At 38.2% G+C, this 18,947-nt stretch overlaps 1 protein-coding gene across 1 annotated transcript in view; it reads left to right on the top strand.

Annotated features, from left to right (window-relative positions):
* The window catches only part of TRPA1 (transient receptor potential cation channel subfamily A member 1), a 336,909-nt gene that overhangs the window by 139,073 nt on the left and 178,889 nt on the right, over positions 1-18,947 (top strand). Inside the window, exon 8 of the mRNA XM_053715123.1 lies at positions 519-567. Coding sequence (XP_053571098.1) covers positions 519-567 — 49 coding nt within the window. The remainder of the gene's footprint in view (positions 1-518; positions 568-18,947) is intronic.

Genomic DNA, 18,947 nt, shown 5'->3' with positions numbered 1-18,947 from the left:
GCTCCGCCCCTATTTAAATTTATTTTTTAAGGGTGTTTTTCAACTTTTTTGTGAAGGGTAAGAGTCTTTGGGGTAAATTTATCAAATGGCGGGAGAACAAATTAAGGACCGCTGCTTCTTAACTTCGGTTTCAGGTGGTCCTGAAACCTCGGGCGTAGAAAGCAGCATCCGTTGCTTAATAAATCTACCCCTTTGTGACAATTTTTTTGGGTTAATTGCAAATAAAAAACATTTTTGACTAAGTGTGAGTGCCCTCAATTTTTTGGAACTTGTATGATGCTATTGGAGGAAGCACCCTGGCTAAAAGCAGTAACAGAAAGATGTTAGTGAGTGCATGGCAATATATATTAGTGGCACTAAGGAAGGGTATAATATTATCATAAAATAGATCATTATTATGTATACTATATGTGATATTTTGTTTGTAATTGGCTGTTGATAATATTACAGTTTTACATGCAATGTTGTTCTTGCTTTACATTACAATGATATATTCTTTGTGGGTTTTTTTCCAACAGATCTGCTCTGTTTGATCATGATGACCTTGCTGAGTATTTAATATCAGAGGTAAATATTTTGTTTAATTATGTTATCTCTTTAAATGATGTGGGAGCCTACCATTTACAACACCTGTTTAATAATCAACCCTTTATCTCTTTCTTTATTGTTCTGTAAGCAAAGTCTGATATGTTCATTTAATTACTGACTCCATATAAAACTTTATATGAGTTTGTGTAGCTGTTAGCAAATATAATATTTCTGTAAGGCATTTTCCATCATGCTGTTATAATATGTTTTTGTTTATGTTTTATGTTATATATTTATACGTGTGTTAATAATACCTTTATACAAACAAGATCTAAGGAGTGAGTAATACAAAAGGATAGTGTTGAATACTGTGTAACAAAATCTATATATACTACTTTATCTAAGATATTTATTTATCTTGTTATTTAATAGGTGTGTGCTGCTAGCAGTTCTGTAAGACAATATCTGCTCAAGAATACAATAAAAAATGCAAAATATATTTTTATACATATACATATAAACACACACACTTATACTAGTAACATTATTTTTTACTAGAATTTTTCCCACTAATTAGTAAAACTATGGGGCTTTTGCTGAATTGCCACCATTTGGGAGGTAAGCCACACTCTTTATCCTATAGCACTATCTGGTCCCTTTTCCGGAGGAAAACTAGGGACTTCCTAGACATTTCAACAACTGCCTCAATAGATTATCCCCCACCACAGCTTATCATGGTTGTTTCTGCTGAATACTCATTACTTCACCCATTAGGCTCCTTTATCCAGGCCAGTCTCCCAATCCCAGATGGCATCTGAGACATTAATGTTTTTTTGACACTTTACGGATATTTTTCCACTTGTATTTATATATTTCTCACAGATAAACAGTGCCAGTCATCTATTAACCCTCTTCCAGTCATTGATACTGTATATAGAAAAGTAATCTGTTGTAGTCTTGAACTCTTTCTAAGCATCATGTGTGTGGAGCCTACTAGTTTCTTACTACTTTTTTAGGCACCTCCGCAAAAAATACTGGAAATTTGACATGCAATTTAACTCAGTCTTTATAGTGTTAATCTGAGCAACACTCCTACATATACTGTGTTTAATGGGCCCTTTCACCTGTGCACAGTGTAGAGTGAGAAACAGTTGTTAGCTAGTTCAGTCAGCCTCCTGTAGTGCTGCGTCTTCAAAGTTGGCACGTGGTGAAGTTTGAATAGGAAAGATCAGTTTAATTCTACATGCAGACAAAGTAATTGTATTTATTCTGCTGTATCATTTCTCCTTTTTTAAGTTTTTGATTATAACAAAGTTATATATGTGTGTTTTGATTAACAAAATAACTCAGATTGGTTTATGGTGCTAAATTCTAATGTGACCTCTCTTTTGAAAGGTTGGTCAACCCTCATTTAATCATTTTGAGATAAACATAATAAGTAGAATGTTTATTTTTCCATTGGCAGGACATGCAATTTCATTGTTGACTTTTAAAAATCTAAAATGATAATTCTTCAATATTAAGCAAATATGTAAAAAGGATTTTATATCAAGATACTGATTTATACTTGTACTTAAAATGTCCTTTGAAATTTTCAGGAAAACATTTCTACTACGGCCTCGATTTATCAAACCCATCTCCCCCTTTGACTGCAGATTTGCACAAGCTTCTCTGCCCTGTTCTCCACCTCTTAGGTGGATAATTTCAATATCACCAATCTCATCCGACAGGGTAGATTGACAGCTCCTGCATGCGTGTGATTGGCTGTGCGCAGGCAGGGGGCAGAGTTGCACACTAGGAGAGGAGAGGCTGGGCGAACATGACCCGAATATGTACACCCCTATCCCCCCCCCTCCCCGGGTGATAAATTGAGGTCTATTTGAAATAAGCCATGAACTTTTTTTGAAGGCAGGTAATAACTGAGATGGCTTTCTTGCACACTGTCCTCTCTCTGTACTAACCCCTTTGGTTAACAAAGATCATCCACAAAAGTCATATGTTGTTTTCAGCAAACCAAATACTTTAAAAGATAACATTTGCAGAAATAGCCCAAAGTTATTGGAATGTAAAACAAAATGTTTTTTTTTTACATAAACATCAACAGGAAAAACTATTGCCTAGATTACGAGTCTTGCGTTAGCCTTAAAAAGCAGCGTTGAGAGGTCCCAACGCTGCTTTTTAACGCCCACTGGTATTACGAGTCTTGAAATGACAGCTCACCGCTCATTTTTTTGGCCAGACTCGAAAATACCGCAAATCCACTTATGTCAATTGTGTATCCTATTTTTTCAATGGGATTTGCCTAATGCCAGTATTAAGATTCTTCCAAAAAGTGAGCGGTAGACCCTCTCCTGTCAAGCCTGGTACCGCATTTTAAAGTCAGTAGTTAAGAGTTTTATGGGCTAATGCCGTAGCATAAAACTCTTAACTAAAGTGCTAAAAAGTACACTAACACCCATAAACTACCTATTAACCCCTAAACCGAGCCCCCCCCCTCACATCGCAAACACTAAAATTAAATTTTTAACCCCTAATCTGCCGAACCGGATATCGCCACCACTATAAAAATATATTAATCCCTAAACCGCTGCACTCCCGCATCGCAAACACTAGGTACATTTTATTAACCCCTAATCTGCTGTCCCTAACTTCGCCGAAACCTACCTACATTTATTAACCCCTAATCTGCCACCCCCAACGTTGCCACATCTATATTAAATGTATTAACCCCTAAATCTAAGTCTAACCCTAACCCTAACACCCCCTAATTTAAATATAATTTAAATAAATCTAAAAAAAATTACTACAATTAACTAAATTATTCCTATTTAAAACTAAATACTTACCTATAAAATAAACCCTAAGCTAGCTACAATATAACTAATAATTACATTGTATCTATCTTAGGGTTTATTTTTATTTTACAGGCAACTTTGTATTTATTTTAACTAGGTACAATAGTTATTAAATAGTTATTAGCTATTTAATAGCTACCTAGTTAAAATAAAGACATATTTACCTGTAAAATAAAACCTAACCTAACTTACAATTACACCTAACACTACACTATAATTAAATAAATTCACTAAACTAACTACAATTAAATACAATTAAATACAATTATCTAAAGTACGAAACCCCCCACTAAATTACAGAAAATAATAAAATAATTACAAGTTTTTTAAACTAATTACACCTAATCTAAACCCCCTAATAAAATAAAAAAGCCCCCCAAAATAATAAAAAGCCCTACCCTATACTAAATTACAAATAGTCCTTAAAAGGGCCTTTTGCGGGGCATTGCCCCAAAGAAATCAGCTCTTTTACCTGAAAAAAGTACAATACCCCTCAACATTAAAACCCACCACCCACACACCCAACCCTACTCTAAAACCCACCCAATCAATTCTATCAGCCAATCGGAATTGAAGGGATGCCATCTTGGATGATGTCACTTAAAGGAACCTTCATTCGTCTTTAGTCGTCGGACAGGAAGGATGCTCCGCATCGGATGTCTTGAAGATGGACCCGCTGCGCGACGGATGGATGAAGATAGAAGATGCCGTCTGGATGAAGACTTCTGCCCGTCTGGAGGACCTCTTCTGCCCGGCTTGGATGAAGACTTCTGCCCGTCTGGAGGACCACTTCGCCCGGCTTCGTTGAGGACTTCGGCCCGGTTGGGTGAAGACTTCTCAATGTAGGGTGATCTTCAAGGGGTTAGTGTTAGGTTTTATTAAGGGGGGATTGGGTGGGTTTTAGAGTAGGGTTGGGTGTGTGGGTGGTGGGTTTTAATGTTGGAGGGGTATTGTATTTATTTCAGGTAAAAGAGCTGATTACTTTGGGGCAATGCCCCGCAATTTGTAATTTAGTATAGGGTAGGGCTTTTTATTATTTTGGGGGGCTATTTTATTAAGGGGATTAGATTGGGTGTAATTAGTTTAAAAAACTTGTAATTATTTTATTATTTTCTGTAATTTAGTGGGGTTTTTTTTTGTACTTTAGATAATTGTATTTAATTTTATTTAATTGTAGTTAATTTAGTGAATTAATTTAATTATAGTGTAGTGTTAGGTGTAATTGTAACTTAGGTTAGGTTTTATTTTACAGGTAAATTTGTTTTTATTTTAGCTAGGTAGCTATTAAATAGTTAATAACTATTTAATAACTATTGTACCTAGTTAAAATAAATACAAAGTTGCCAGTAAAATAAAAATAAAAATAAACCATAAGCTAGCAACAATGTAACTATCAGTTATATTGTAGCTAGCTTAGGGTTTATTTTATAGGTAAGTATTTAGTTTTAAATAGGAATAATTTAGTTAATTATAGTAATTTTATTTAGATTTATTTTAATTATATTTAAGTTAGGGGGTGTTAGGATTAGGGTTAGACTTAGGTTTAGGGGATAATAACTTTATTATAGTGGCGGCGTTGTTGTGGGTGGCAGATTAGGGGTTAATAAATGTAGTTAGGTTGCGGCGACATTGGGGGCGGTAGATTAGGGGTTAATAAATATAATGTAGGGTTCAGCGATGTTGGGGGCAGCAGATTAGGGGTTCATAAGTAAAATGTAGGTGGCGGCGGTGTCCGGAGCGGCAGATTAGGGGTTAATAATATAATGTAGGTGTCGGTGATGTCAGGGGCGGCAGATTAAGGGTTAATAAGTATAATATAGGTATCGGCGATGTCGGAGGCAGCAGATTTGGGGTTAATAAGTGTAATATTAGGGGTGTTTAGACTCGGGGTTCATGTTAGGGTGTTAGGTGTAGACATAACTTTTATTTCCCCATAGGAAGCAATGGGGCTGCGTTAGGAGCTGAACCCTGCTTTTTCGCAGGTGTTAGACTTTTTTTCAGCCGGGTCTCCCCCATTGATTCCTATGGGAAAATTGTGCACAAGCACGTTTAGCCAGCTCACCGCTACCGTAAGCAGCGCTGGTATTGAAGTGAGATGTGGAGCAAAATTTTGCTCAACGCTTACTTTTCTGCGACTAACGCCGGGTTTAAAAAACCCTGTAATACCAGCGTTGTCTTAGGTGAGCGGTGAGCAGAAACTGCTCATTAGCACCGCACAGCCTTACCGACAAAACTCGTAATCTAGCCAATTATTTCTTATACATTACTAACATTTCTTACTTAGCATTAGCTGAACCTCTCATAACATCAGAATTTTGGATTTTATAATTATACTTTACAATAACAAATTATATAATATAAAAGGCCAAGTGTGTTTGTCTGAAGCTGTCATGCACAGTAGAGACTGTGCGAGGACAAACACACCTGGCCTTACACAAACTAACTGCCCTGATCTCCTGTCCGGAGGGAGTGGGTGGGCAGAGTGGACAGGACCGGGGCATGACGAGCGTGAAGTGGGCGTGGTCGGGGCATGATAAGCGTGTCACGGGCATGGTGACGACATAACCGGGTGTGGTGGGGCGTGGTCTGTAGAGAGAGTGCACAAAAGAGGAGAAGACAGAGCAAAAGAGGGGGGAAGAAAGAGCACAAAAGAGAAGGGGGAAAAGAGCAGAAAATAGAGGGGGGAGAAAGAGCACAAAAGAGAGGGGGGAGAAAGAGTACAAAAGAGAGGGGCGAGAAAGCACAAAAGAGAGGGGGCAGAAAAAGCACAAAATAGAGGGGGCAAAAGGGCACAAAAGTGAGGGGGCAGAAAGAGCACAACAGAGAGGGGGAGAGAGAGCACAAAAGAGAGGGGGGAGAGAGAGAACACAAAAGAGAGGGTGAAAAGAGCACAAAAGAGAGGGGAGAAAGAGCGCAAAAGAGAGGTGGAGAAAGAGCGCAAAAGAGAGGCGGAGAAAGAGCACGAAAGAGAGGTGGAGAAAGAGCACAAAAGAGAGGTGGAGAAAGAGCACAAAAGAGTGGTGTAGAAAGAGCACAACAGAGAGGGGGAGAAAGCACAACAGAGAGGGGGAGAAATCACAACAGAGAGGGGGGGGAGAAAGTACAAAAGAGAGGGGGGAGAAAGAGCACAACAGAGAGGGGGAAGAAAGAGCACAACAGAGAGGGGGGAGAGAGAGCACAAAAGAGAGAGGGCAGAAAGAGCACAAAAGAGATGGGCAGAAAGAGCACAAAAGAAAGGGGGGAGAATGAGCACAAAAGAGAGGGGGCAGAAGGTGCACAAAAGAGGGGGAGCAGAAAGAGCACAAAAGAGAGGGGGGAGAGAGAGCACAAAAGAGGGGGAGAGAGAGCACAAAAGAGGGGGGAGAAAGAGCACAAAAGAGAGAGGGGAGAGAGAGCACAAAAGAGGGGGGAGAGAGAGCACAAAAGAGAGGGGAGAGAAAGCACAAAAGAGAGGGGGTAGAAGGAGCACAAAAGAGAGGGGGCAGAAAGAGCACAAAAGAGAGGGGGAGAAAGAGCGAAAAAGAGAGGGGGGAGAGAGAGCACAAAAGAGGGGGGATAGAGAGCACAAAAGAGGGGGGAGTGAGAGAGAGAGAAAGAGAGAGAGAGCACAAAAGAGAGGGGGGGAGAGATGGCACAAAAGAGAGGGGGAGAGAGAGAGAACACAAAAGAGAGGGGGACAGAGAGAGAGCACAAAAGAGAGGGGGACAGAGAGAGAGAGCATAAAAGAGAGGGGGACAGAGAGAGAGAGAGAGAGAGAGAGAGAGAGAGAGCACAAAAGAGAGGGGGCAGAGAGAGAGAGCAAGGGGTGGGACCGCTGTACTGCAAAAAATGGCCCGTGCACACAGGCTTTAGGACTAGTTAGTAAATAAAATGTAATTTGCTTCTTACTTTGCACCATATTTGAATGTATGCAGAAAAAATAATAGAAAAAGAATAGCTATGAAATATGTAACCTTAATAATATTAAATACATTTTAAAGCTACACTAAATTCTGATTTCACAATGTAGTGTTTTTACTAACTTTGCAGCACATTATCTCTCCTGTCCTGCCCAAACTAACTTAGAGTTGTTAAAATTAAAAAGAATCATTAAATTCTAGTAATAAGTCTATAAAATACACGGCTAGATTTAGAGTTCTGCGGCCAAAGGGGTGCGTTAGCTACGCGTGCTTTCCCCCCCCCGCACCTTTTAAATACCGCTGGTATTTAGAGTTCACAAAAGGGCTGCGTTAGGCTCCAAAAAGCGAGCGTACAGGCATATTTACCGCCACTGCAACTCTAAATACCAGCGGTGTTTACTGACGCGGCCATCTTCAAAAACGTGCTCGTGCACGATTTCCCCATAGGAAACAATGGGGCAGTTTGAGCTGAAAAAAAACCTAACACCTGCAAAAAAGCAGCGTTCAGCTCCTAACGCAGCCCCATTGTTTCCTATGGGGAAACACTTTCTAAGTCTGCACCTAACACCCTAGCATGTACCCCGAGTCTAAACACCCCTAACCTTACACTTATTAACCCCTAATCTGCCGCCCCTGCTGACCCCTGCATTATACTATTGACCCCTAATCTGCCGCTCTGTACACCGCCGCAACCTACGTTTATCCTTATTTTACAGGCAACTTTGTATTTATTTAAACTAGGTACAATAGCTATTAAATAGTTAATAACTATTTAATAGCTACCTAGTTAAAATAAATACAAAATTACCTGTAAAATAAATCCTAACCTAAGTTACAATTAAACCTAACACTACACTATCATTAAATAAATTAAATAAATTAAATACAAATACCTACAAATAAATACAAATAAATACACTAACTAAAGTACAAAAAATAAAAAAAGAACTAAGTTACAAAAAATAAAAAAATAATTTACAAACATTATAAAAATATTACAACAATTTTAAGCTAATTACGCCTACTCTAAGCCCCCTAATAAAATAACAAAGCCCCCCAAAATAAAAAAAATGCCCTACCCTATTCTAAAATAAAAATTGTAAAGCTCTTTTACCTTACCAGCCCTTAAAAGGGCCTTTTGCGGGGCATGCCCCAAAGAATACTGCTCTTTTGCCTGTAAAAAAAAATATACAATACCCCCACCCAACCACCCAACATTACAACCCACCACCCACACACCCCTACTCTAACCCACCTAAACCCCCCTTAAAAAAAAACCCTGAAGATCTTCCTACCTTGAGTCGTCTTCACTCAGCCGAGTGTTTTTACTAACTTTGCAGCACATTATCTCTCCTGTCCTGCCCAAACTAACTTAGAGTTGTTAAAATTAAAAAGAATCATTAAATTCTAGTAATAAGTCTATAAAATACACGGCTAGATTTAGAGTTCTGCGGCCAAAGGGGTGCGTTAGCTACGCGTGCTTTCCCCCCCCCCCGCACCTTTTAAATACCGCTGGTATTTAGAGTTCACAAAAGGGCTGCGTTAGGCTCCAAAAGCGAGCGTACAGGCATATTTACCGCCACTGCAACTCTAAATACCAGCGGTGTTTACTGACGTGGCCATCTTCAAAAACGTGCTCGTGCACGATTTCCCCATAGGAAACAATGGGGCAGTTTGAGCTGAAAAAAAACCTAACACCTGCAAAAAAGCAGCGTTCAGCTCCTAACGCAGCCCCATTGTTTCCTATGGGGAAACACTTTCTAAGTCTGCACCTAACACCCTAGCATGTACCCCGAGTCTAAACACCCCTAACCTTACACTTATTAACCCCTAATCTGCCGCCCCTGCTGACCCCTGCATTATACTATTGACCCCTAATCTGCCGCTCTGTACACCGCCGCAACCTACGTTTATCCTTATTTTACAGGCAACTTTGTATTTATTTAAACTAGGTACAATAGCTATTAAATAGTTAATAACTATTTAATAGCTACCTAGTTAAAATAAATACAAAATTACCTGTAAAATAAATCCTAACCTAAGTTACAATTAAACCTAACACTACACTATCATTAAATAAATTAAATAAATTAAATACAAATACCTACAAATAAATACAAATAAATACACTAACTAAAGTACAAAAAATAAAAAAAGAACTAAGTTACAAAAAATAAAAAAATAATTTACAAACATTATAAAAATATTACAACAATTTTAAGCTAATTACGCCTACTCTAAGCCCCCTAATAAAATAACAAAGCCCCCCAAAATAAAAAAAATGCCCTACCCTATTCTAAAATAAAAATTGTAAAGCTCTTTTACCTTACCAGCCCTTAAAAGGGCCTTTTGCGGGGCATGCCCCAAAGAATACTGCTCTTTTGCCTGTAAAAAAAAATATACAATACCCCCACCCAACATTACAACCCACCACCCACACACCCCTACTCTAACCCACCTAAACCCCCCTTAAAAAAAAACCCTGAAGATCTTCCTACCTTGAGTCGTCTTCACTCAGCCGAGCCGAATTCTTCATCCAATCCGAGCGATGCCTTCATCCAAGCGGGGGCTGAAGAGGTCCATCATCCGGCTGAAGTCTTCATCCAAGCGGGGGCTGAAGAGGTCCATCATCCGGCTGAAGTCTTCATCCAAGCGGGAGCTGATGAGGTCTTCCATCCGGCTGAAGTCTTCTCTCAAGCTGCATCTTCAATCTTCTTTCTTCCGGCTCCATCTTCATCCTGCCGATGCGGAACATCCTTCCTCCACGACGAACTACCGACGAATGAAGGTTCCTTTAAATGACGTCATCCAAGATGGCGTCCCTCGAATTCCGATTGGCTGATGGGATTCTATCAGCCAATTGGAATTAAGGTAGGAATAATCTGATTGGCTGATGGAATCAGCCAATCAGATTGAAGTTCAATCCAATTGGCTGATCCAATCAGCCAATCAGATTGAGCTTGCATTCTATTGGCTGTTACGATCAGAATAGGGTAGGGCATTTTTTTATTTTGTTGGGCTTTGTTATTTTTTTAGGGGGCTTAGAGTAGGTGTAATTAGTTTAAAATTCTTGTAATCTTTTTTTATTGTTTGTAATTTAGTGGGGGGTTTTTTGTAATTTAGTGGGGTTTTTTTTGTAATTTAGTGGGGTTTTTTTTGTAATTTAGTTTAGTTGATTTAATTGTAGATAATTGTAGATAGTTTATTTAATTAATTTATTGATAGTGTAGTGTTAGGTTTAATTGTAAGTTAGGTTAGGATTTATTTTACAGGTAATTTTGTATTTATTTTAACTAGGTAGCTATTAAATAGTTATTAACTATTTAATAGCTATTGTACCTAGTTAAAATAAATACAAAGTTGTCTGTAAAATAAATATTAATCCTAAAATAGCTACAATATAATTATTATTTATATTGCAGCTATATTAGTATTTAGCTTTAAATAGGAATAATTTATTTAATAAGATTTAATTTATTTAGTTAGATTAAAATTATATTTAATTTAGGGGGGTGTTAGGGTTAGGTTTAGACTTAGCTTTAGGGGTTAATACATTTATTATATTAGCGGTGAGGTCCGGTCGATAGATTAGGGGTTAATAATTGTAGGTAGGCAGCAGCGACGTTGGGGGGGGCAGATTAGGGGTTAATAAATATTATGTAGGGGTCGGCGATGTTAGGGGCAGCAAATTTGGGGTACATAGGGATAATGTAGGTGGCGGCGGTGTGCGGTCGGCAGATTAGGGGTTACAAAAATTTAATAGAGTGGCGGCGATGTGGGGGGGCCTCGGTTTAGGGGTACATAGGTAGTTTATGGGTGTTAGTGTACTTTAGAGCACAGTAGTTAAGAGCTTTATGAACCGGCGTTAGCCCAGAAAGCTCTTAACTCCTGGCTTTTCTCTGCGGCTGGAGTCTTGTCGTTAGATTTCTAACGCTCACTTCAGCCAAGACTCTAAATACCAGCGTTAGAAAGATCCCATTGAAAAGATAGGATACGCAATTGACATAGGGGGATCTGCGGTATGGAAAAGTCGCGGCTGGAAAGTGAGCGTTAGACCCTTTCCTGACTGACTCTAAATACCAGCGGGCGGTAAAAACCAGCGTTAGGACCCCCTAATGCTGGTTTGGACGGCTAATGCAAAACTCTAAATCTAGGCGTAAGTTAATAAAATTAAGTTAATAAAATTATTTTAGCTCTGAAATTATATAAGTGAATTTGTAAATGTGTTATTTAGTATTGAGAATTTGGACCGTGAACAGCTGTTTGTGCAGGTAGTTAATGCTGTCTTTAGGAGCACCTATGGAGTGGTTTTCCCCATATGGTGTGTGTATATATACCAAATAGTCGTAAGCTTCCACAGTGGTTCTCCATATATAAAACCACGCTGCTGTTAGGAAGTATTTAACTGTAGATGAATTGACTGACTATATCGCTGAGGAAGTGAACATGGTGGCACAGGAAATGCATCAGATCCTAACTGTGGGTATGACATAACAATTGGATGTAATGATTGCACTTTACTTAAAATAAATAATATCATTTTTAATTGCAACAAGATTATGTCTGCATTTCTTCTTACGTTTTAAACACCATATTGCTCGTTACCAGTCTTCAGCAGTTGAGTTTTTATGATCATGACACCATCTTTTTCGTATTTTAGCTTTCTGTGTTTAAAAATGTATCAATTCCATGGATGTTGGTTTCTATGTGGAATTTGTTTGCGGAAACAGGGTCTTCATGGTGGATATTGAATTCCCTTTTGCTGCAGTAGTTCTGTGTTGTTTGGAAAAGAAGGATCATGTGCACCATATTAGTGCCTAGAGTATTAATAGGTGACAAACATTGTTAGTGTTCAATGGTATTACTTAGCAGATACTAGATACCTATGTAAAGGAAACAGGGGTACTACAACACCACTATCACTAACCTCAGCAATGATACTTTTTTAAAACTACAACCACAATTCCCAAAAAAGTTGGGATAGTATGGAAAAGTGCAAAAAAACAAACAAAAAAAGAGTAATTTAAAAATTCAATTCATCCTGTACTATATTGAAAATACATTATTTACACATTATTTGATGTTTTACTTTGTGAATTTAATGTATTTTTGAAAATATACACTCATTTAAAATCAGATGACTGCAACACACTCCAAAGAAGTTGTGACAGCTGACTGTTTACCACTGTATAACATCACTGTTTCTTTTAATAACATTTATTAAGTGTTTGGGCACTGAAGACACCAGTTGATTAAGTTTAGCAAGCAGAATTTTCCCCCATTCATCAATATTGCATGTCTTCAGCTGCTCAACTGTACGGTGCCTTCATTGCCTTATTTTGTGCCACACATTCTCAATCGGAGACAAGTCAGGACTGCAGGCAGTTAATGCTAGCACCCCCAATCTCTGCTAACGCAACCATGTGCTTGTAATCTGGGCAGAATGTGGTTTGGCGTTGTCCTGCTTGAAAATACAGGGGCGTCCCTGGAAAAGACAATGTCTGGATGGCAGCATAGGTTGCTCCAAAATTTATACATATCTTTCTGCATTACTGGTGCCTTCATAGATTATTATTATCGGTTATTTGTAGAGCGCCAACAGATTCCGCAGCGCTAATATATGTGCAAGTGACCCATGCCATGGGCACTGACACACCTCCATACCATGACAAACGCTGGGTTTTGGACCTGACGCTGATAACAACTTGGATGGTCCTTGTCACATGATGGCTTCTTTTTTCCAAAAACTATTTGAAATGTTGACTTGTCGGACCACAGAAGATGATTCCACTGTGCTACTGTCCATCTCAGATGAGACCGAGCTCAGAGACGTCAGCAGCGCTTCTGAACAGTGTTAATGTATAGCGTCTGCTTTGCATAGTAACGCCTTAACTTGCATCTGTGGATGCAGTGGCAAATGGTTTTAACTGACAAAGGTTTACTAAAGTATTCCCGAGCCCCTGTCAGGATGTCAATTACAGACTCATGACTGTCTCATGGATCGGAGATCACACACATTCAGAAGTGTTTTTATGTCCTTGCCCTTTACGTACCGAGATTTGACCGGATTCTTTTAATCTTTTAATTATATTGTGCACTGTAGAAGGTGAAACACCCAAAATCCTACCGATTTGTCTTTGGGGAATGTTGTTCTCAAAGTGTTGGATTATTCGCTGACGCATCTGTTTACAGATTGGCGAGTCTTGACCTATCCTTGCTCTTGAAGGACTAGGCCTTTTTTGGAGGCTCTTTGTATACTTTGATTACAGGATTGCCTCACCTATTTCACATAACCTTCTTATTTCAACTTGTCACATTGCTAATAGTCCTAAATTGCCCCTGTCACAACTTTTTTGGAACGTGTTGCAGTCATCACATTTGAAATTAGTGTATAATTTAAATTCATGTAGTAAACCATCAAATAATGTGTTAATAATCACCTAGATTTAGAGTTTTGCGTTAGAAGGGGTGCGTTAGCTACGCGTGTTTTTTTTTCCCCCGCACCTTTTAAACAACGCTGGTATTTAGAGTTTTCTGAAGGGCTGCGTTAGGTTCCAAAAAGGGAGCGTACAGGCATATTTACAGCCACTTCAACTCTCAATACCAGCGTTGCTTACGGACGCGGCCAGCTTCAAAAGCGTGCTCGTGCACGATTCCCCCATAGGAAACAATGGGGCAGTTTGAGCTGAAAAAAAACCTAACACCTGCAAAAAAGCAGCGTTCAGCTCCTAACGCAGCCCCATTGTTTCCTATGGGGAAACACTTCCTAAGTCTGCACCTAACACCCTAACATGTTCCCCGAGTCTAAACACCCCTAACCTTACACTTATTAACCCCTAATCTGCCGCCCCCACTATCGCTGACCCCTGCATATTAATTTAACCCCTAATCTGCCACTCCGTACACCGCCGCAACCTACATTATCCCTATGTACACCTAATCTGCCCCCCCAACGTCGCCGCTACCTACCTACACTTATTAAACCCTAATCTGCCGACCAGACCTCGCCGCCACTATAATAAATGTATTAACCCCTAAACCACCTCACTCCCGCCTCAAAAACCCTATAATAAATTTAAATAACCCCTAATCTGCCCTCCCTAACATCGCCGACACCTAACTTCAAGTATTAACCCCTAATCTGCTGACCGGACCTCGCCGCTACTCTAATAAATGTATTAACCCCTAAAGCTAAGTCTAACCCTTACACTAACACCCCCCTTTAATTTAAATCTAACAAAATAAAATAAATCTTATTAAATAAATTAATCCTATTTAAAGCTAAATACTTACCTGTAAAATAAACCCTAATATAGCTACAATATAACGAATAATTATATTGTAGCTATTTTAGCATTTATATTTATTTTACAGGCAACTTTGTATTTATTTTAATTAGGTACAATAGCTATTAAATAGTTAATAACTATTTAATAGCTACCTAGTTAAAATAATTACAAAATTACCTGTAAAATAAATCTTAACCTAAGTTACAATTAAACCTAACACTACACTATCAATAAATAAATTAAATAAATTACCTACAATTACATACAATTAAATAAACTAAACTAAATTACAAAAAAAACAAAACACTAAATTACAAAAATTACACTAATTACACCTACTCTAAGCCCCATAAAAAAGTAACAAAGCCCCCCAAAATAAAAAAAAAATGCCCTACCCTATTCTAAAATAAAAATATAACAGCTCTTTTACCTTACCAGCCCTTAAAAGGGCCTTTTGCGGGGCATGCCCCAAAGAAAACAGCTCTTTTGCATTTAAATAAACATACAATACCCCCCCAACATTACAACCCACCACCCACATACCCCTAATCTAACCCAAACCCCCTTTAAAAAACCTAACACTAAGCCCCTGAAGATCTCCCTACCTTATCTTCACCACGCCGGGTATCAACGATCCGTCCAGAAGAGGGTCCGAAGTCTTCATCCTATCCGGCAAGAAGAGGTCCAGAAGAGGCTCCGAAGTCTTCATCCTATCCGGCAAGAAGAGGACATCCGGACCGGTAGACATGTTCATCCAGGCAGCGTCTTCTATCTTCATCCATCCAGCACGGAGCGGGACCATCTTGAAGCAGCCGACGCGGATCCATCCTCTTCTTCCGGCGACTCCCGACGAATGAAGGTTCCTTTAAGGGACGTAATCCAAGATGGCGTCCCTCGAATTCCGATTGGCTGATAGGATTCTATCAGCCAATCGGAAATAAGGTAGGAAAAATCTGATTGGCTGATTGAATCAGCCAATCAGATTCAAGTTCAATCCGATTGGCTAATCCAATCAGCCAATCAGATTGAGCTCGCATTCTATTGGCTGATCGGGACAGCCAATAGAATGCGAGCTCGATATAGCATTTCTAGCTCTTCTATTACCCAACTGTGAAACAAAATTGTAAATCACAATGGAAAAAAAATAATCTATGTTACACATGGATAATACCATAAATAAATAGAGAAAATTATACTTTAAAGAGTAGACTAATAATTTATAATAAAAAGATAAGGAAAATTGTATAAGCTATTTCTGATGTAGTCAAAAGGGATAGAAGATGAACAAAGGCAAAGTAATATAACCCTACAATGCACACTGTACATTAATGTGAAAACACTACTATACAATAAATTGCATGGACACCATAAACATGTGTGGCACTAATGTGCATAATAACCTAATGTACATAAGAAAAAAGGGTCAGTAAAGTAAAATACATTTTATTAATTCTTCTGTAGTCAAACATGAAACACAATGGGAATTAGATAGGTAAAGCAAACACAATGTAAATGTAATACTACACCAGTGATTATTAATAATGTAATTTGCTAAGTATTTTGTTACCCTTTTTTACAATACATATTTTTTACAGTGTGACATGTTTTATAGCTCAATAGTGGTTATTCTCTTTGTAAACAATAAAAAAGCATGTAATTTGATACAGTCTGAAAAAATATTTTTAGTCAAGTAGTGTTTATCAAATTAGAATTTGTCATTACTGCAAGAACTTAGGAGAACTAACAAAAAAAAAAGAAAGAAAGCTGTTTGATTTGATTTTATAATAAGGCACACTTACAGATTTCTCTTTTTTTCTTTACCACCTAGAATATCACATTGGTTTTGCATAAAACCAGTCATTAGTTGTGCTATGAAAAGGCAACATTTATTAAACTATGGTTAGTAATGATTATTGAGACTTATGCCATCAGCATCAGATTTATAATACATAAAAACATTAGAACAAGACATAATACTTACAAACTTTAGAACAAGACAGAACCAAACAATGCAATAAATATAAATTGCCAACTTTACCAAACTGCACAGGTAACTGAGGAAAGACAATCAAGAATTTTAAAAACATGTTTATCTGGTAGTGAATAGATTACAAGATATGCACTGTTTACTTCAACCTACTTTTACATATTTTACTCCCCTTATGTATTTTCTTCGAAGCATTACATAGTTTTACTGAATTATTATATACAGGAAATAAAAAAAAAACATCTTAGGGATGAAAATGTTTATAAAAATGTAAGCTCTAATCCTGTTTTTGATATTATTAAGGAGATCCGTAAGGTAGTAACTACTGCAGTCAAAAATAATGTTATTGGTAAGGATGTTGAAAAATGTCTAAATAGTTAGCATCCACGTACCCCTGTGTTGTATACCAACCCCAAAACACATACAAATTTAAAAGCTCCACCTGGACGGCTAATTGTGGCCAGCTCAGGGTCTATCTTTACAAATATCTCTATTTTTTGGGATCGCATATTGAGACTATACATTGAGCAATCTAATTCTTTTTTCAAAGATACAAGCTACTTTTTAAATAAAATTGGTTCCCTTGCTCTCCAAACAGATAAATACATTCTATTTAGTTTAAATGTGTTAAAGGATTTGAAGTCAGCTAATAGTCATATTCATTTTTTAGTCTTAAATTTTTGGGCACTAGAATAACTAAGATGGGTGCAGCTCAATAACTTGTTGCACTTTGATAGTGCCCACCCTCCCCTTTAATTAACTCATTACCTCAAAGTCAATTTTTAAGGGTAGCTAGAATTGTTTCTGATAATAAGTTGGTAAGATCTAAATTGAATGAAATGGGTAACCATTTTATAGAATGAGGTTACCCTTCTAATTTGATTATCTCTGAAATTAATATGGTTCTGTCTATTCCAAGGGTAACATTAATTGGTTCTAAGAAAGAGACAAGTGAGATTAGTAAGAATAGATGCTTAACGTTTGTGTCTGAGTATAATTCACAGAGTAATGAGATCTTTGAAATCATAAGAAAACATTGGGATATTTTAGCATCATGTAACCCTAATATTCTGGAATTTCAAACTCCCTCAGTGCCTGCATATAGAAGAAGTGTCAATATACGTGATAAGTTAGAGCTGATATTGGCTCTGATACAAAACCTAATTCTGGTAATATTAACACTAAAAATAAAGTCTGTTTCTCTTGCCTGGGTTGCTCTTGTTGTAGCAACATCACTAAGGGATCACAATTCTATAATTCTATCATCCTGGTACTGGGAAAAAATACTCTTTTAAAGGTTATTATACCTGTTACACTCCTTTTGTTATGTATATGATTAAGTGCCCTTGTGGGTGAGACCACCCATTGTGTCTGTGATAGGATTATTGAATATGAGAAAAAGGAAAAGATAGTCCGCTATGCACCTCAAGCTTAAAATAAAAATAAACTTTATTGTATAATAATTAAAAATAAAGCACATAGAGAGAAGGGATAAGACACCCCTACTAAACAGACTGACATGTTTCGGCTTTATTTTTAATTATTATACAATAAAGTATATTTTTATTTTAAGCTTGAGGTGCATAGCGGACTTTCTTTTCCTTTTTCTCATGGACTTTCTTTTGCCACTGCTAAGCACCTAGCTGCATTGCCTGCTGGAATACAGACCAAGGAGATACCCGAAACAGGCAATTTATTACCCGAAAGCAAGGTTTCCCAATACACGGTGCAAACCACGATCACACTTGCATGTACCAGACCGGAGACAGGTGGCCCCATTGGATTGCAGATACTGCCGTGAAAACTCCCTCTGGACCAACAGAATTGTATCGGTGGCTCGGCTTCCTACGAGGACCAATCCGCAAGGAGGATTGAGTCACGCCCAAGACACAGACACTCCCAGGCTGTTGGAGAAGGCGTTTGCTCCGCGGATGGTGGACGGGCTGGTGCCCGGTAAAGCACGCTTAATACACAGACGCTCCCAGGCTGCCGGAGAAGACGCTTGCTCCGTGGATGGTGGACGGGCCGGTGCCCGGTAAAGCACGGCAGCCGGTGAGTGGTTCAAGCCTTTTTGGGACTGTTAAAGTTTTTGTACCGTAAGGGACTACCTAGGTTTGTTATTAATGATACATCTCTGTCAATGGAGTATGAATTAGGCACTCGTAGTGCTACAGCGTAACTGTGAGTGTGTGTTACAGGCTGCTTCTATGCTGATTACATGGACCGATGGAATCTGTATCAGGAGCACCGGGTATAGAAATATACTTATGAGTATTATTTTGGAGTTATCCCTACTCAGGATTTCTTGCCTATACATATTGGGACTCAAATAGGGTAGTACATTGGTCTGTTTTTTGAACTGCAAGAAACTGCAAATTAATTATACAAA

The sequence above is a fragment of the Bombina bombina genome, chromosome 5, assembly GCF_027579735.1.
Source record: "Bombina bombina isolate aBomBom1 chromosome 5, aBomBom1.pri, whole genome shotgun sequence".
Classification (NCBI taxonomy): domain Eukaryota; kingdom Metazoa; phylum Chordata; class Amphibia; order Anura; family Bombinatoridae; genus Bombina; species Bombina bombina.
The sequence above is the reverse complement of the archived record's forward strand: the minus strand, read 5'-3'. Positions and strand labels throughout refer to the sequence as shown.